General features: G+C 40.9%; 1 protein-coding gene across 3 annotated transcripts in view; it reads right to left on the reverse strand.

Annotated features, from left to right (window-relative positions):
- Window positions 1–8,369: 8,369 nt before the first annotated feature.
- The window catches only part of SNX3 (sorting nexin 3), a 34,289-nt gene continuing 24,116 nt past the window's right edge, over window positions 8,370–18,542 (reverse strand). For all 3 annotated transcript variants that reach the window (XM_073336942.1, XM_073336940.1, XM_073336941.1), the window contains 3 exons: window positions 15,330–15,425; window positions 14,847–14,971; window positions 8,370–9,077 (listed from right to left, as the gene is read on the reverse strand). In XM_073336942.1, the coding sequence (XP_073193043.1) occupies window positions 8,972–9,077; window positions 14,847–14,971; window positions 15,330–15,425 (327 nt within the window). In that variant the 3' untranslated portion in view covers window positions 8,370–8,971. The remainder of the gene's footprint in view (window positions 9,078–14,846; window positions 14,972–15,329; window positions 15,426–18,542) is intronic.

An 18,542-nucleotide genomic window follows, 5' to 3' on the forward strand; every position in this document is an offset into this window, starting at 1 on the left:
GGATTCAGCAGACCAGGCCTTCCTGTAAAACGAACTGGTAAACTTTGATGAAATTCTGATAACTTGCAATTTGGTTAACATCTCAAAGACAGAAGAGCTTTGTGTGCACACACAAACAAATGACTACAAGTCAAAAAAGAGACTAAAACAGCAAAACCAAATAAAATGGAGATGATTGATTCAGTGAGCTGATCGCTGTCCCATTGGCATAGTGCTGAAACCAAAGGCAATGGTGGCCAAACTCTTTGTCAATGAGATGCAGAAAGGTGAACCAACTTACAAAAGACAATGAAAAGAACTTAATTATGAAGAAATAAAGATGGTCAATTGATACAATGCTAATAGTCTCCAAGACTCTCCAATGCCTTTTTAGAAAGCTTCTGGTTTAATTAAAGCTTTGATCTCTCTCACACAGACACATTATAAGCTGCTTATTTGATATAAGACTACTTATGAAAAATGTAGAAAACACATTTAAAGATAGCTGCTGTACTTTTCAAATTTTGATTTGTTATTAGGAACTAGCACTGAGAAAAATCAGCACTTGAACTATCATAGAATGAGTAAAACTTTTCTTGTACAAAGTGGATTAACTGATTTGTGAAGTTAAAAAGTTGTACTCATTGTATTTACAAAGAATAAAAATATATTGAATTTAAACAATCCTTCCTTTGTTTCTTTCACTTCTCTCCCTCAGTTCCTGGATTAGTTTCCTCCAGATAATACTGTACACTGCTTGCCAGACAACAGAAACATTCTTCAAATATAAGGAGTACTTGTGGCACCTTAGAGACTAACAAATTTATTTGAGCATAAGCTTTCATGAGCTACAGCTCACTTCATTGGATGTATTCAGTGATCTTGCCTACCGCAGGGTTTCTTTAATCTTTCTCTGAAGCAGCTGGCATGGACCTCTTCTGAAGACAGAGTACTGGACTCAGTGGATCATGGGTTTAAGTTACCTGGACAATTCTTTTGTTCCATGTTAAAATGGTCAACAACTAACCAGACAGCTAACAAGGCACTGTTGATGGGATGGAGGGGCACACCACTTCCCCCCAATTAAAATGACTTTTAGGTGTGCAATTATATCAACAATCCAAAGATCAGATAATGTAATTCCCAGAACGCAAGAAAGAAACTGGCAGTGGGAACAGAAAAGGCAGAAATGTAGAAATGAAGGAAAGGCACTGTAACCATATGGTGATCAGTGAATGAAGAGAATATACACATTAGAAATTTGATATAGAGGTTTACATAAACCATGTCAAGGAACAAAGACCATGGGTGAAATCCTGGCAAAAACATCTATTTACTTCAGTGGGGCTAAGATTTCGTCTGTTTCCCAGATGTTCAGTTTAAGTTTTTTGCATGGCAGCCTATTCAAGGCAGCCAAATCGAAGTATACAAGACTACTCCTCTGTTTGGGGGTGCTGAGGCTTTCCAGCTCTATAGTATTAGTTTTCTAGTAATTAGGGAGACAGAGAAGCCAGCCTTCTTAGTAGGATAGAAGGATCCAAAATTTTGGAATTGCACTCTGAATTTACAAACTTTTTTTTATTATTAGGTTTCTCTCATCAATAACCTAAACCCTAAAAATAGGAAATAAAAAGTTAAGAATTAAAGATAGTAAAGTCAAGCACTCACAAATTTGGAAATGCCAGAATTAATGTTGCCCAGGCAACCTTAATTTGGCTCTGTTATGAGTATGCATTACAATAGATCCTTTAAATTACATGCAGAAGTGTATCTGTGAAAGGTATGGTGTAAGTGAATTACCCAATGTCACATAGGAACTCTGAGCAGAAGCAAGGATAGAATCTAGGTTTCTAGGGTGGCATGTAAATGCCCTATGAGACCACCCTTTCTCCCTGCAGTCCCATCTCATTTACTACAAATGTTTCAACTTCTACAATAAACTAGACAAGAATCTTTCTGTGTGTGTGTGTGTGTGTGTGTGTATACACACACACACACACACACACACACAATCTTGATTCATCCCCAGAGCAGATTGATCCAATGCACTGACTGAACCAGTGTTCCCTTGTAATGATATGAGATCATGTAATTAAAGACTGTATCATAATGAATACAAAGGTGGCAGTGGGAGGGCGGAGAGTTATGGTTGCATGAGCAACATTCATTCTGGCATTTTCTAACTTGAGCATGCTTGACTTTGCAACCTTTAAATCCTTGACTTCGTATTTCCTAATTTATGGTATAGTTTATTGATCAGAGCAACCGTAACTAATGTTAAATGAAGTTTTGAAAAACTAAGGAAATTTACAAAGTCTTCTATGCACTATTTAAATAATAAAGCACCTACACACCACTTTATTGAGTTACGGTTTCATAGTATTAGAGAAAAAATAGGCATGTTTTACTGCAACTTCTAAATTTTTTAAATAATTGTGCAACAGAAAACTGAGTAGGGACTCATGCACAAGTAACTTTTTTTTTTAAAGTATTCAGAAAGTTGTGCTCCTAATTTGTAAGAAGCATCTAAACAATACGCATGAAAAGGAGCTGCAGTTAGAATCATAGAATCATAGAATATCAGGGTTGGAAGGGATCCCAGAAGGTCATCTAGTCCAACCCCCTGCTCAAAGCAGGACCAATTCCCAGTTAAATCATCCCAGCCAGGGCTTTGTCAAGCCTGACCTTAAAAACCTCTAAGGAAGGAGATTCTACCACCTCCCTAGGTAACGCATTCCAGTGTTTCACCACCCTCTTAGTGAAAAAGTTTTTCCTAATATCCAATCTAAACCTCCCCCACTGCAACTTGAGACCATTACTCCTCGTTCTGTCATCTGCTACCATTGAGAACAGTCTAGAGCCATCCTCTTTGGAACCCCCTTTCAGGTAGTTGAAAGCAGCTATCAAATCCCCCCTCATTCTTCTCTTCTGCAGGCTAAACAATCCCAGCTCCCTCAGCCTCTCCTCATAACTCATGTGTTCCAGTCCCCTAATCATTTTTGTTGCCCTTCGCTGGACTCTCTCCAATTTATCCACATCCTTCTTGAAGTGTGGGGCCCAAAACTGGACACAGTACTCCAGATGAGGCCTCACCAATGTCGAATAGAGGGGAACGATCACGTCCCTCGATCTGCTCGCTATGCCCCTACTTATACATCCCAAAATGCCATTGGCCTTCTTGGCAACAAGGGCACACTGCTGACTCATATCCAGCTTCTCGTCCACTGTCACCCCTAGGTCCTTTTCTGCAGAACTGCTGCCTAGCCATTCGGTCCCTAGTCTGTAGCTGTGCATTGGGTTCTTCCGTCCTAAGTGCAGGACCCTGCACTTATCCTTATTGAACCTCATCAGATTCCTTTTGGCCCAATCTTCCAATTGGTCTAGGTCCTTCTGTATCCTATCCCTCCCCTCCAGCGTATCTACCACTCCTCCCAGTTTAGTATCATCCGCAAATTTGCTGAGAGTGCAATCCACACCATCTTCCAGATCATTTATGAAGATATTGAATAAAACCGGCCCCAGGACCGACCCTTGGGGCACTCCACTTGATACCGGCTGCCAACTAGACATGGAGCCATTGATCACTACCCGTTGAGCCCGACAATTTAGCCAGCTTTCTACCCACCTTATAGTGCATTCATCCAGCCCATACTTCCTTAACTTGCTGACAAGAATACTATGGGAGACCGTGTCAAAAGCTTTGCTAAAGTCAAGAAACAATACATCCACTGCTTTCCCTTCATCCACAGAACCAGTAATCTCATCATAAAAGGCGATTAGATTAGTCAGGCATGACCTTCCCTTGGTGAATCCATGCTGGCTGTTCCTGATCACTTTCCTCTCATGCAAGTGCTTCAGGATTGATTCTTTGAGGACCTGCTCCATGATTTTTCCAGGGACTGAGGTGAGGCTGACTGGCCTGTAGTTCCCAGGATCTTCCTTCTTCCCTTTTTTAAAGATTGGCACTACATTAGCCTTTTTCCAGTCATCCGGGACTTCCCCGGTTCACCACGAGTTTTCAAAGATAATGGCCAGTGGCTCTGCAATCACAGCCGCCAATTCCTTCAGCACTCTCGGATGCAACTCGTCCGGCCCCATGGACTTGTGCACGTCCAGCTTTTCTAAATAGTCCCTAACCGCCTCTATCTCCACAGAGGGCTGGCCATCTCTTCCGCATTTTGTGATGCCCAGCGCAGCAGTCTGGGAGCTGACCTTGTTAGTGAAAACAGAGGCAAAAAAAGCATTGAGTACATTAGCTTTTTCCACATCCTCTGTCACTAGGTTGCCTCCCTCATTCAGTAAGGGGCCCACACATTCCTTGGCTTTCTTCTTGTTGCCAACATACCTGAAGAAACCCTTCTTGTTACTCTTGACATCTCTGGCTAGCTGCAGCTCCAGGTGCGATTTGGCCCTCCTGATAACATTCCTACATGCCCGAGCAATATTTTTATACTCTTCCCTGGTCATATGTCCAACCTTCCACTTCTTGTAAGCTTCTTTTTTATGTTTAAGATCCGCTAGGATTTCACCATTAAGCCAAGTTGGTCGCCTGCCATATTTACTATTCTTTCGACTCATCGGGATGGTTTGTCCCTGTAACCTCAACAGGGATTCCTTGAAATACAGCCAGCTCTCCTGGACTCCTTTCCCCTTCAAGTTAGTCCCCCAGGGGATCCTGGCCATCCGTTCCCTGAGGGAGTCGAAGTCTGCTTTCCTGAAGTCCAGGGTCCGTATCCTGCTGCTTACCTTTGTTCCCTGCGTCAGGATCCTGAACTCAACCAACTCATGGTCACTGCCTCCCAGATTCCCATCCACTTTTGCTTCCCCCACTAATTCTACCCGGTTTGTGAGCAGCAGGTCAAGAAAAGCACCCCCCCTAGTTGGCTCCTCTAGCACTTGCGCCAGGAAATTGTCCCCTACGCTTTCCAAAAACTTCCTGGATTGTCTATGCACCGCTGTATTGCTCTCCCAGCAGGTATCAGGAAAATTAAAGTCACCCATGAGAATCAGGGCATGCGATCTAGTAGCTTCCGTGAGCTGCCGGAAGAAAGCCTCATCCACCTCATCCCCCTGGTCCGGTGGTCTATAGCAGACTCCCACCACTACATCACTCTTGTTGCACACACTTCTAAACTTAATCCAGAGACACTCAGGTTTTTCTGCAGTTTCGTACCGGATACTATTCTATACTTTATGTTCATTGCCGTTTTCCTCTAAAAGCGTTAAACAATTCCCCTTTGAAAAGAAAAACAGTGTAACTTACCAGAGTCCAAACCTAAAGCAGCACAGCAGAAGCTTACCCAAACCCAGTCTGCTTTCATTACAACTTCTCCTGAGATCCTTCTTTGTAAAAATGTTATGGTCATCTGAGGAAAATCAAATACTTTGGGAAAATCACAACTGTATTTTAAGATGGCTATGGTCTCGCACCTGATAATTATGTTTAAATCTGCATTGCAATATTCAGAAGTGTTTAGATGACAGAATGGCACTCTCAATGCCACATTACCATATATTTGTACTCTAACTCAGCAGGTTTGGTGTATAAAAATACTTAAGGGACCAAATTCCATTCTCACAAAAACCTGTGCAATATTATTGAGAAGGCAATTGTAAAGGAGAGCTGAATTTGGCCCTTGCTTATTTTTGTACATAAAACCTGATTAATTGTGGAGTTCTGGGGCACATAAGGAAAGTGTCTTTCCTCCCACTCAAGGGCTTCTTTGCTCTTTCCCATCCCCAAATCACTCAGCGCTTCCCCCTTCTCTGTTGTGACTCTGATGATTCTCTTGGGGACCAGGAGGCCCTTGGCCAGGAGACACACACACACACAGGTGAGGAGAAGAGAGATGGTGGCCCCAGAAGGAAGTGACTGCCTTGAGAATGATTCAGCTTCAGGCAGAGTAGATGGGAAGGTGAGGCAGTACTGGAGGTTGCAGGGGCCACAACAAATTAACTCAGCTCTTAGGGCAGCATGCCTCTAAATAACTCATCTTGCAGGGCAGGTAGCTGTTGTAGAGGTGCTGCCTCCAGTCACCTCCAAGGCGGGTTTAGCCAAAACTCAAACTCAGTCACCTTCCCCATTACTTCCTGCACCCTCTCAGGCAGTAGGGAAAGGGGCTCAGCTACGATGCTCTTCAACAGAGTAAAGGGGTTGTCCTCCACCCCAGAAGACCTTATGTGCCAGGAGATGGGGAGACAAGGATGGACTTTTCCCCTGGCTGTATTTGGGATTATATAGCACAGAGAAACACCATACTTCTGGGCATGAAACATGGCCAGGGCCCTCATATATAGGTAGGCTTTAAAATGACAGTAGGCATGGAATGGACAAGGTCCTTCTTTGGATTGGGACAGTGGCCTTGACAGGTCCCAGATGAGAGCGCTGAGAGTTAAAGCACCAGGGGGCTGTGATAGAAAGGGTAGAGATTCGTTAGTGTTTCCATGAGATCATAGGGGTCACTTTGCCTCTGTTCTTATTTCAGCTCAAGCCTCCAGCTTTTTCTTCTGGACTCAGACAAGCCCAGCGCATCAATTCCATCCCAGTTTCCTTCCACATGTAAGGCAACCAGACCCCCAATAAAAAGGGAATAGAGACAGAATATAGAGGCTCTGCTCTAACAGGCTGGCCCCCTAAACCACTGGGAGAGCACCGCAAAGCTTTAGGAAGACCTTTGTGCAGCGAGGGGAACAAGACAGAGCTTTCAACAGCTCCCTAAAGATCCCTTAGATGGGCACAAGAGTCTGTTGAGGGGCTTTTAGACATTATCTATGAACAGCCCCCTTGCGTGAGCAACACATACACTTTAACAGATTTTAAGGTGAGTAACACTGACATCTTAACATGCATCTTAAACAGCTTAAGAGTAAACATTTTACTACACTGAATAGGAGTTCAACTAAACTCCTTTGGGATCTCAACTGACCATACTTGAAAACAAAGTTTGACAGCTACTAGTAATATGCATCCAGTATTAAAGACTACTAGAATAGAATCCAGTGATCTACATGTAGAAACAACTTATAAGCAAGGAAGCAACTGAGTGACACATTCTATGGATTCAGCCTCTGAAGCGCCACAAAGTCTTGAGCAATGTCAGACGAGGGCCCCCAGCATCTTGGAAGGATGGGGAGGGGAATGTGAGACGAATGCAACTCACTCCCAGTAGGGGGCTCCATAATGTAGTGATACAACAGCTGTTCATAAACAGCCCAACTTGTAAATGTTCTATAGACAGATGACTCTGCAACTAAAAGAATGTCCAGGGGCTTCAGAGAGGGAGCATAAGGAACAGCAACCATGCAGATTTTTTTTTTAAAAAAAAATCAAAGCCACTACAAACCCATTCGGTGTTCTTAGAACACTGTAGTACATTTGACTGCAGGTGTTAGCATTTGGATTGATATTGAGTGTTTTCAGCAAGCATTGCAGTTTGATTGTATGTACACAAATTGGGTCTTTATACTAAAAAGTCAACTATGTACAGCTGAGTCAGTATTCTCATTCTGTTGCAACTGTCCAGAGTATTACTTGAAGCTCATGGCTTTTCTTGGACTCAGTCTTCAGCAAACCAAGATTAAGAATTCATTTACATAAAAACGGAAGTTGTGCAACACTTAAAAAGAATGAGAACCACCAATGCTGTTCTGTCAAATGACTCCCTAATAGGCAATTCTTAGTATATAAAATTCAGATTTATTCCTAGATTGTAGCAACCAGCCCCTACTCTAGTCCAAGCTGCCAAGGTAAGATATTGTAGTATTTTTGAGCCCGTCAAAGAATTGCAGGGTTTAAGAACTCATGATTCACCAGCTTGCATGTCATTAACTTGTTAAATATATTTCTATCATACAGTTCTGTTTGTTTCAAACAGGTTCCTTTTACATTACTAAGAGAACTAACTATTTTTTTCTGGGCAAGTTCAGTACAAGAAGTAAGCATGCTAGTTGTATCCAACTATGAACTGGCTTCCATCTTCAGTTTGATCACAACTCATCCTCCTTTCCAAGGAAAGTCCAGCGATAGTGAAAACCTTGTAAGAAACATTGCTCCCTCCCATTCTCTTGTAAGCGGCAGATGCAATGTAGAGATTGCATCTAGAGCCAGTGACCAACTCTGCAATTCAAATTGGCTAGGTTTTCTACAGGTGACCTTTTACTCACTTTCATACATTCTGAGCCACAACCTTGTTACGGGTGCACTATTGTAATGCAAGAACTTGTAACTTATTACTGGCTAGCAGTATGTGATATCACCAGAAGTGGAAAGACTATCAAATTTATACTGTATCTGAGGTGAGCCAACTTGCTCAGGAGGTGAAGGAATGTAAGGGAAGAAAACATTTCTCTCCCTCCCCAACTCAATGTCAGTATCAGAGCAACAGACTCACTGGAAGTGCATTTTCACTTTTATTTCAAAACAACTTTTGACAAATGATTTTAGTATATAAATTTGATTTTTCTTTTTACAGAATATAAAGATAATTCCCTCATTTTTCAGTATAAAGTGTTTTACAAGCTTCAAGACAATTGCAGAAGTGTCTATCTTACACATGGGGATATTTGAAAGAGTGCCTCAGTTCTCTACACAAAAGTTAAACAGATAATATAGTAGTTATTTTAACAAGAAACAGTCAAGTGATTTAATCAAATGCAAGTGAACATGTGACACTGGAATAGTGCTAGTTCAAGTAAGGCCAACTCAGTAAACTGTTAGGGTCACTGCAGACAAGAGTGGAAAGGACTCCATCACTAGTGTGGATGGACTCTAAATAGCTTTAATGCTAGTATAATCGTAAGAGATTCATGGAGTGATTTAGCTAAAGCAAATTAGTTCTTTACTGCCATAAAATTAATGCAAAGACTGAGCAGCATACTCACGTTAGTATAGTGGAGGCTTATTGTGCCAGTATCTGCAGCATGCTTAACTATAAACTCTTAAACCATGTGTATTAATCACTAACATTTATTCTGAGGTGTATATTTAGAGCATTCAGGCATGTCTTATTTTGGATGGCGTGTAGCTTTTGTCTATTACTTCATCTTGTAAAAACATGTGAAGACAGCGTTCATTCTGTGCTAGAGGGTGGCCAGCAACTCTAGGAAGAAAAGAAAAAGTTAGTTCCAGACAAATAGTGAAACAAAAGCTTAATACATTTTGCTAAAACCCCCTTCAGGTTCTTAACCTGAAGACACTTAAATCCCCAACCCCAGATAAGAAATGTATACACCTAAAATGCAACACATTACGCAAGAATGAGACTTCACGTATTTCTTCAATTTCCCATCCTGACCCCTGGGATATTTGTGTTTATACCATATATTGGAGGTACATGACAGGATGTTCTCCAGTGAGTCAGGTGTCTTTAAAACATTGAGGGAAAGCAGCTAGATTACAGCAAGGCATATTCATTTGTTAATTTATTAAATTATCTCCACATTACAGCGGTTGCACAGACCAGTCAGTCAATCTGGTACCATAAAAATAAGGCCAAATCCAAAGTTTGTAACAAGGACTGATTCACTGGCTCAGGCAAGTCCTCAGACATACTTGATCCCACCCTGATGTAGGAAGGTTTTTTGCTTTGGAGTAAGTTCTAGCAGCGCATGTAGGCATTCTTCTAGTCCAGTAGGGATTAAAGTCTACACTGCAATAAAACACCCATGGCTGGTCTGTGCCAGCTGACTTGGGCTGAGGGGCTATAAAATTGCAGAGTAGATATTTGGGCTCAGGCTGGAGCCTGTGCCCTGGGGAGGGGAGGGGGTTGTAGGCCCAGACTCTAGCCTACACCTGAATGATTATATTGCAATTCTATAGCCCCACAGCCCAACCCCTCTGAGCCCAAGTCAGTGGGCATGGGCCAGCTGTGGGTGTTTTATTGCAGGGTAGACATATCTAAGAATCAGTCAATCTTAGGGTACCTTCCACAGTAGTGTAATCCATCCCAATCATTCATGTCAGGGAACATGTTACTCAGAGTCTGTGCAACTAGGCCACCATTACTGAGCAACACTGACTCCAGACCAAGATTAGCACTTCTGTTCTACTGAAAACTGGAGATTCATTCTGTGGTCAGAACGTGCATGCAGGAATCAGAAGGCTCCGATTCCCCTTTTCTCTTGGAAAGGAATGAGTCCTCAGAATGACCATCTTTAAACTTTTCTTTGAATTGATAGAAATTCAAAAGATCCAGCATAAGGCAGATGACCTATAACATGACTAGGCTCTGCAGTTTTTTTAATATTTCAACATTTAAATTTTATTTACATTTTCACAGTAGCACAAAATTATGGGTTTTAAGCATCATCAATAAAGTTTTCACTGTGTGGAAAATTATGGGGAGGATCAGACTAATTAATAGAGGTTATAAAGCTTTAACTTTTCAAATCTGTTAAAACAAACTGTCAACATCACATGTCCAAATATACAAAGTAAATATCCTTATACCAAAGTAATAAGTGAGGCAGCATTTCTTACTTTGCCTATCTGAGTTTTGACGATTATAGATTGATTTTATTGATCGTTTGAGATTATAGAGGACTTAGTCTTTCACCTCCTGTAAAACGGCCTGTACTTTTTGAACACGTTCTTCTGGAATCAAAGTTTAGTCAAAGCTTCTTCTGGATCTGAGTGGAAGCCAGACATTTGCCAGCCCATACAGCAAGACACTTTTGATAACAGCACTTTCCACTGCATGCTAGCAACTTGATGTCATGGGAGGTCAATGCCCTCAAAAGACCTTCCACAGCTCTTGGCTCTGTTCTCTGTAAAGATTCTTGACCAGAGCAATCCTTCCACATTTTGAAGTGACTTTTGGCTATGTAGGTCAGCTAACCTGCCAGCAAAAGCTGTTATCTTGGCAGCTTCAGTTTGGCCACAGACTTTACCAGACAAGTCCTAGCATCAAGCCTTACATTTCTGGTGCACTGTGCAAGGAATTTGACAATCCTTTCTTTAGCAATAGCAGTCTTAGTCACCCTGCTCTTATATGGAGGATGGGAAAGTCTTTCCACCAAGCTGGAGAAGGAAGAGTTAAAGGTGTGACAGCTCAACATCAGATCATCCAGAGTAAGATGCAACCTGGACCAGGCACTTTGTTCTTGCCCTTGAATTTTTGTGTAAATACTAAATCAGCACAGGCTGCATCATCGCTGTTGATGTTTGCACTGTGCACACTGGTGAAACTAGTCAGTCTTGATGCAAGTATGGCACAGAATGCTGTGTCCCAAATTGTTGGATCATATTAAAGAAGTTCTGTATGAGTGTGATTCCCCATAGTTTAAATTCCAGGGCATTACTAATTAAGAGGTCTCTTGGTTTTGGTACTGTTTCTCTCCCTCTAGGTGTGAAACTTGCAAGCTGCTGATTGCATTAGTACATTCTAAGACAGTCTGTTCTCAAAGCAATTCACACAGAGAGACTCAAAGCAATATTCTGTAACAGAAACAGCACCCAGAGACTCCCCGCCCTTTTGTTGTATTAACAATTGTGATTAAAATAGAGATAGAGGATGTATGTGGATGGATGCTTGGTGTGGATAATAACTGAATGATCAGGGAGGTGCCAGCCTAAGAATCCAGTGTCCATTGGCTGAAGAAGGCGTCAAGTGGAAATAACCAGAGGACCCCCGGAGGGCAGACTGGAATCCACCCAACAGCCTCAAGAATGGGAGAACCAAAGAACAAGATAACATCTAGCAGCATGGAGCTGTCAGGAATGTGCTATCCGCTGATTGAATCAGCAACAGCATGATGAAGCAATTCCCATAGACTGGCATAGGAAGAAATTCCTATAAAAACAGACTCTAAAAAGTGAGAACTTAGGGGTCTGATTCTGCAAACCAACTTCCAGGAGCATCAGACAAGGCCCTGCTCCCTGCTCATGTCCAGGCCACTTGGCCAGTGGCTTGGCATGAGCAACTCTAAGGCTGGTAACTATGATAACCTTGCAGAACGTAGGTACGTACGTATGTACGTACGTACGTGTGTGTGTAATGTTACAGCTATAACTGCTTACTATGATTCTTTCTATATTCACAATAAATGTGGTATTTTGCCTTTTTTCCCCTTTTAATAAGATCCTGATGGTTTTTATTTTATTGGTACAACAAAATTGGTGTCAGAACTGCATTGTGCAAAGATGGTACTATCAACCTCAAGGTTAACCCAGCCACAATCCTGAATGGCTGCAAGTAATTCAGTCAAGTTACACTGCTGTCATTTAGTTGGTTCTTTAAATTACGCACCTGTGCAGACATAGGCTACCAGAAAACTCTGTATTCAAGCATCCAGCAGTCAAAAGTGTGGATAGCAGTGCGACCTGATGAAGGTGCCAGTAGATAATCATTAAGCCAACACCTTAACTACTCATTTAGACTTAAGTATAGAATTCTGGTAAGGAAAGCGTGCTCTCTGGGTGCTAGCAAGACTCCCCTGAAACACTCAACCTTAGCTGCAAGAGAATTCGGGAATGCGGTGATTTGTTTTTTAGTACTTTTCAGTAACGCTAATATTTGGATCTGCTTTACAACGTAGAGGACCAGGGTCCAACTCTCAAGGTTCACCACTGTCGTTCTCTGTTAAGCCACAGCACACGCTATTACCTGAAACAGCTCTTTTCATTAAAGTAGGATATGTTAAACTTGAATCAACAAGTTCAGAGCAATCAGGAGTTTTACACAGTAATGGCTGCTGTTCCAGCTGTACTCAAGAGGCATCAATAACTGCATTAAAAATCTGCTTTTATCTTTCAAAAGAAGGGAAGCTGACTTGAATAATTTGTTCTACAATTTCAGAATATATTGTTAACTATTCAAGATGGATTTAAACTTTTCCAGCAAGTTTATGGGCATCAACAGTGTACTCTACTTGCAGTTGGATTAGCTGTCTTTTGTACCTGGATATATGTTACTTTTGGAAGAGGCTGTAAATTAAATGTAAAGAGCAAGTTCATTTGGAGCAGGTTAGAATGAAACAAGCTAGATTTTTCCAAGGCATATGTAGTCAATGTGACATTCAACATATCACACTCAACATACCACTTACAAACTTAGAATGCATTTTTTCCAGATAGGTGACTTGCTATAGAATTCTATTCTTCACCTTTTGTTTGTTCAACAAAGCGTAAGAGGTACTTTTAGCCTTACTACGTATCCATAGCACAAAACATTAAGCTGCAGATAAGCCATTTGCGATCTCCTTCTCAAGTTTATTTCCTTGGTACACTCTGCTAGACAGATTAAATGAGCTTTGAGACATGATGCAAGGCATTTTAGTAGTAAGATACCTGGATAGGGAAGTAGCACTTATTATTCAATGCTATCCTTAGAATAATTTTTGTAGGGGTGCCTGCCTCAAGAACCTAGCGGTTGCAGGTTTTAAGTCATGTTATCCTAGTAGCATCATTAGTAGGGTTATGTTTATGTCCATGAAGTCCAGATTTCTAAAACATACAAAACACCCTTTCACTGTCCAGATCTAGTGTAGCAAGTACATGTGTTTATCCTGTCTGACATGCAAGTATTCATAGTTTTGCTTTTAAAAGAGGGTCTTCAGTACCCATTCCCAAATGTCTCCTGATTAAAAGAAGCCGTGCTGTTTCCTTAAGAGAAAAACTGAAGTACCTTGGACATATTTGATCTGTCCAAACCCAAATTTAAAATTCTGATAGCCCCAATCTCAACTAGATTTAAAACAGACTCAGTTCTGTACTTTTCAAAGAGTATGAACACCTGAATTTGGCAGATGCTTTTGTTAAAGGCATCAAAGTCAAAATGTATTACCTCAGCTTTTATCCTCACTGACAGGCCATATTTGAAAGTTCCTAGCCTCAGCTGTTTAAATTCTGAAGCAGTATTCTAATCTATACATATACTGGGGAAGGGGGAGAGGGGGAGGATAGAACATTTTGCCTCCGAGCAAACCAAGCCATTAACCAATCTGCCATAAAGTGTCAGACATTTGTGCTACTCCCAAGAGTTGAAACTTTCATGCAGTTTAGGTCTCAATGACATTAAATGCCAGTGTAATTGTTTATTGTCCTTTATAAATGCTTATCTTTCAGAATGATAACTTCTAGATTTCTTTTTTTAATTTTAGTCATCACTGATTCTCAAAACAGATGAGGTACACTTTACAAAAGCCCCACAGCACTCCCACCTACAAATTAGTACTTTTTTGGACTGCCTTTGAAAGTCTGCTTTACAGTAAATGGTATTAGAAAGCTTAGATTTACTTTAAAGAGTTTTGTTTGGGTCAATACATGGAGAGAGGGAGGAAGAAAAAAAAAAGTAGTTGGGCCACCTCTGCTTCCTGGCATAAGCCTTTAGGTTATTTTAGCTTTTAGACAACCTGATTCAACCTGGTTGTTTCAAATTGATATTTAGTTTAATAAATAGAATATACCAGATTGTCTCAATCAAGTAGCGTTTTTACAGTTTCAAAAGAACACATTTTACCATAAAAAAGAAAAATGTGCCCCATGACATGAGCTGATAATACCTCACTTCTGCAATCAAACAAAATGTCTGTAAGCTTAAAATGTTTGTCTGACGGAACGTACCTTTTTCCAGAAAGAATCATACAAGTAGAACTTTTTTGAATGCTGTAATTTCAGTATTAATTTGCATAAATTAACTAAGCAAAACATACAGAACTCTGGTCAACACATGAGAATGGCTGAATGAGTAAATGCTGAATATCGGATATGATCATCAGATTTGGATATTAACATTTTATGTTTTAAAACTTGTGGTTTGAGCATCTAGCTTATTGTTCTAAAACATGGTGTAGCCACCTTTTAACACTAAAAGATGGAAAGGAGCTAATAAAACTCATTTGTTCATAAGCTAAGAAATAAACTCACTCACTTGTTTATAAACTGCTCAAGACCTTGCTTCCTTTCTTCTATAAATGAATCATCAAATATTCCATCATCTCCTCTAAAAGGAAGCTGACGAAAGAGAGCTTTTCCAGGTAAGGGTGGTACCACAACCTAAAACAATTTAAAAGAAAAAAAAAAGTAACCATAACTCCAGCCTGCAAGCAGATTAACACCCCCTCACCACCTCCCGACACACCTCAATAAGCAATACTGCATTTAGGCTGTGAAAAAGGAATTGGTTTGCCTACACTGAAGCAATGAAGAAAGTTAGTCCACATAGAAAAAGCGATTTTATACTTGTGTCAGACCGTAAGATTACGACATTTAAATTTGGAGTTAAAACCTGAAGCCTCTCTACAGCTTTTATATGGTCTTCAGCACCCCAGTAGAGAATTTAAAGGTTAATATGTTGTGATAATTAAGCTTTCCCAAGTAGATTTGTATATTTACTTTTTAGTATTTGACTCACCTTGCTTTCTCTTTCAAGTTCACTTCTCAGCCATTCAAAGTCACTGTATCTTCTTCTGACTGTAGACTCTTTTAATTTGAAAATAGGAAGGTTTGTCTGAAATACAAAGATAGATCACTAAGTGACTACACTTTCAAAATGAACAACTGATGCGGGGGGGAGGGGAAGAATGACAAAAATAGGTTGAAGTTTCTTGCTAAGTTCTGAGTCATGACATTCCCCAATACCCTTCCTTAAAAAGGAGGAAAGGAGTCAATGTTTTTCCTCATCATTGCTCTTAAGTTAAACAAAAAAAGGTTAAACACTGATGTGTGAAGTCAAACATTCAAAGTTAGAAAATGCCAGAATTAAAGCTGTAAATTTGGATGCATTGATACAGTCTTTAATTACATGATCACATACTTTCCCTCACCTGCCACCCCTCAAGATACAAGTCTCATTTTGTGCACAGGATAGACTGTGCTCTGGGAAAGAATCACAGTTGTGTTGTTTGTATGACCCCTGCCTCAGGAAGTTGGAAGGTGTGTAGTGAATGAGACAGGGGATTCCAGGAACAGAAAGCAGAATCTCATTGTAAAGGCAGTTGAATGCCACTGTGGCAAACAGTATTCTATCTGTGCCTCTGCAAAAGAGTTATAATGCAACAAGAGACAAGTCACTTCAACCAAAAGCCTCACAGGTGGGTTTGGTTTTTTGGGTGTTCAAATCAATACCTTGGACCATGATACAATTAATAACTTTCTATTCCGCACATGAATAGGACTGGGACCACACACTGAATGACAAGAATTAAAATATTAAATAGTTGCCCATTCAGTGGGCAGAGTCAATCCTGTGCACTAAATGAGGCAGCCGTCCTGTGGAAAAAGTGTGACCAATTAAAGAGACTATCATAATACATACAAATTAAGATTGCAGAGAGAACCTTACATCTAGCATGTCCTAAAATTTGAGTGCTTAACTTAGCAACATCAGTAGCATTCCTTTAAAATAAATAAATAAAATTTAAAAAAGGAATAGAAGAGTCTCCCTGCTCTCTGTTCTGGTGCCTGGCATCACAATAGCTCTCAACAGCCAGATGCAGCAATTACAGGGAAAGTCCTGCTCAGCGGGGATAAAGTATTTGCAGACCAGTCACATGTGGGAGCTGGGGGAGAGGGGGGGGAATAAGCATGTTCAGTGAAGACTGAATCTTCAGAGAATTTAGCTGCCAGCTTTTAACAAGCCTGCAAACACTTGCTGGCTGATTTTTCAGAGGGTTATACTTTGGCCAAATTAGACACTTTACAGGGATGTGAAAAATGTGTATCTGACTCCAGGGTGATACCCCTGCCAAATCTGAAGTCCCTTCACCAGAGCATGGAAGCACTACAGCTTCCCAATGAAACAGATTTTTTGACATGGGCATTTACCTCCATCCCCCTCCAACCTAGTTATAGGATGACCTGGCTGGATGGCTTCAACAAAAAACCCACACCCACACCTTTCCCAAAAAAATCCAGCCAAAGGCAGACATCCAGCATGGGATGTTTCAGCCTGGTATAGCTTATAAGCAATTGACAAGGTCTTGTGATACAACTTGTTAAGCAACCTTGACTACAAGCAACACTACCAGCTCCTCCTATAATAGGCTACATAATTATTTACTAGTTAGTATTAAAGATTTTTTTGGCAGCAAATGTCACTTAGGCAGTTTGTTGCGACCTAGGAACAGAGACAGAAGGGGGATAAGACCATAAATAACCTGTGATCGTTAAGTTCCGTGAAATGTGAAAATATAGCAATGGGTCTCCAACAGTTCACATTCAGCAATATTTTCCAATGACACTGAGGGTCAGGATTAGCGCTCACTTCCGATGTCAAGAACTTCCATAAGTCATTAAACTAAAATTGAGCCCTAAGGGCAGGTTCTCTGGTTAGGCCTTCTCAGGAGCATGCCACACCTACCGATCTGACTCTCATGAAATACTGGAATCCCCATCTTTCAAAACTCGGATCAAATGCAAGATGCATTTGTTCATCAGGATTCTCACAACAGTTCTTGGGCAGAAGGGATAATGAAGAGGTTTTCCTGTGTGCAGTTATTTTTAAACAGGAGGTGGTACTTGATTTTAAGGTTGGCAACTGGACACTTTTTCCTCTGGTACCCCTGCCAAAGAGTCTTCATCCCGCTTATAACCTTCCCCTCAGGGCTTTCCATAGTTGGATCACTGTAGAGATGTTAGTCCTCGACATTCCTTCAGAGCCTGGTATCCATTTTACAGATGAGGAAATAAGACACAGATGTGTGACACTGTCTCATAGCATATAAGGGTCAGAGAAAGGAAGAGAATTTTTGACTCCCACTACCATATTAAGGCCACTTGACAGAGTGGACATGGCAGAAAAGTCTGACAGTCAATTATGTACAAAACTAATCAGACAAACTTGCACTGAGCAACTTGCTCACAACTGGCAAAGGGAAATATTACCTGGCAATGCTTGAGATCTACTAACTTAAAGTAATTTATTAACCTACTTTCATAGCTTGAGATTCTGTATGTTTATATACTGAGAGATTACAAACAAAATCAGAGCCAACATTTAGATACATATATTAAAGCTCTTTCTACTTCACTGAATCCTATTGGCTTCTTATAGTCTACAATAATCCTGGCTCATCTCATCGCTGAGAACAGTAGTAGATATTAGACAGCTACACACTTAAGATTTTGGTCTCCCTTTTGCTATTTCACATACACCTACCACCCTGGATAAGTCACTGATGGATGAATGGGTTTGGCCAACTAAAGTCAGGCCCCTACACTCAACCTGATGGAAGTCTCTTTGCTTAACATGGCAACTTTTCATTACAGCATTCAATCACTCAATTCCAAAATTTCAGGGACTGTTCTAAGCATGTGTGGGTAGAATTCTCGTGAAAAACTAGCAAATTGGAATACCTTGATTTCTGTTGGTTGGGTCCAGAATACCTATTTGGTGCTGTAGACAGAGGAATCTCTGGCATCCCTTGCTCCTGCCTACACTTAGCTTAATACGCTATTCTCTCATTGGTATACAGCTCAGCCTACATAATAAAGCATTTTCCATTTCAGAGTGGCAGAGAGCTTTGTACTAGAAGTTCAGAATTGCAGTGTGCCAGTGACAGCTTCTACAGACGTCCCTGTCCCAAGGACTATGATCCAGTCAGCAGGTCAGACCTACGGAGCACAC

The sequence above is a fragment of the Lepidochelys kempii genome, chromosome 3 (assembly GCF_965140265.1).
Source record: "Lepidochelys kempii isolate rLepKem1 chromosome 3, rLepKem1.hap2, whole genome shotgun sequence".
Classification (NCBI taxonomy): domain Eukaryota; kingdom Metazoa; phylum Chordata; order Testudines; family Cheloniidae; genus Lepidochelys; species Lepidochelys kempii.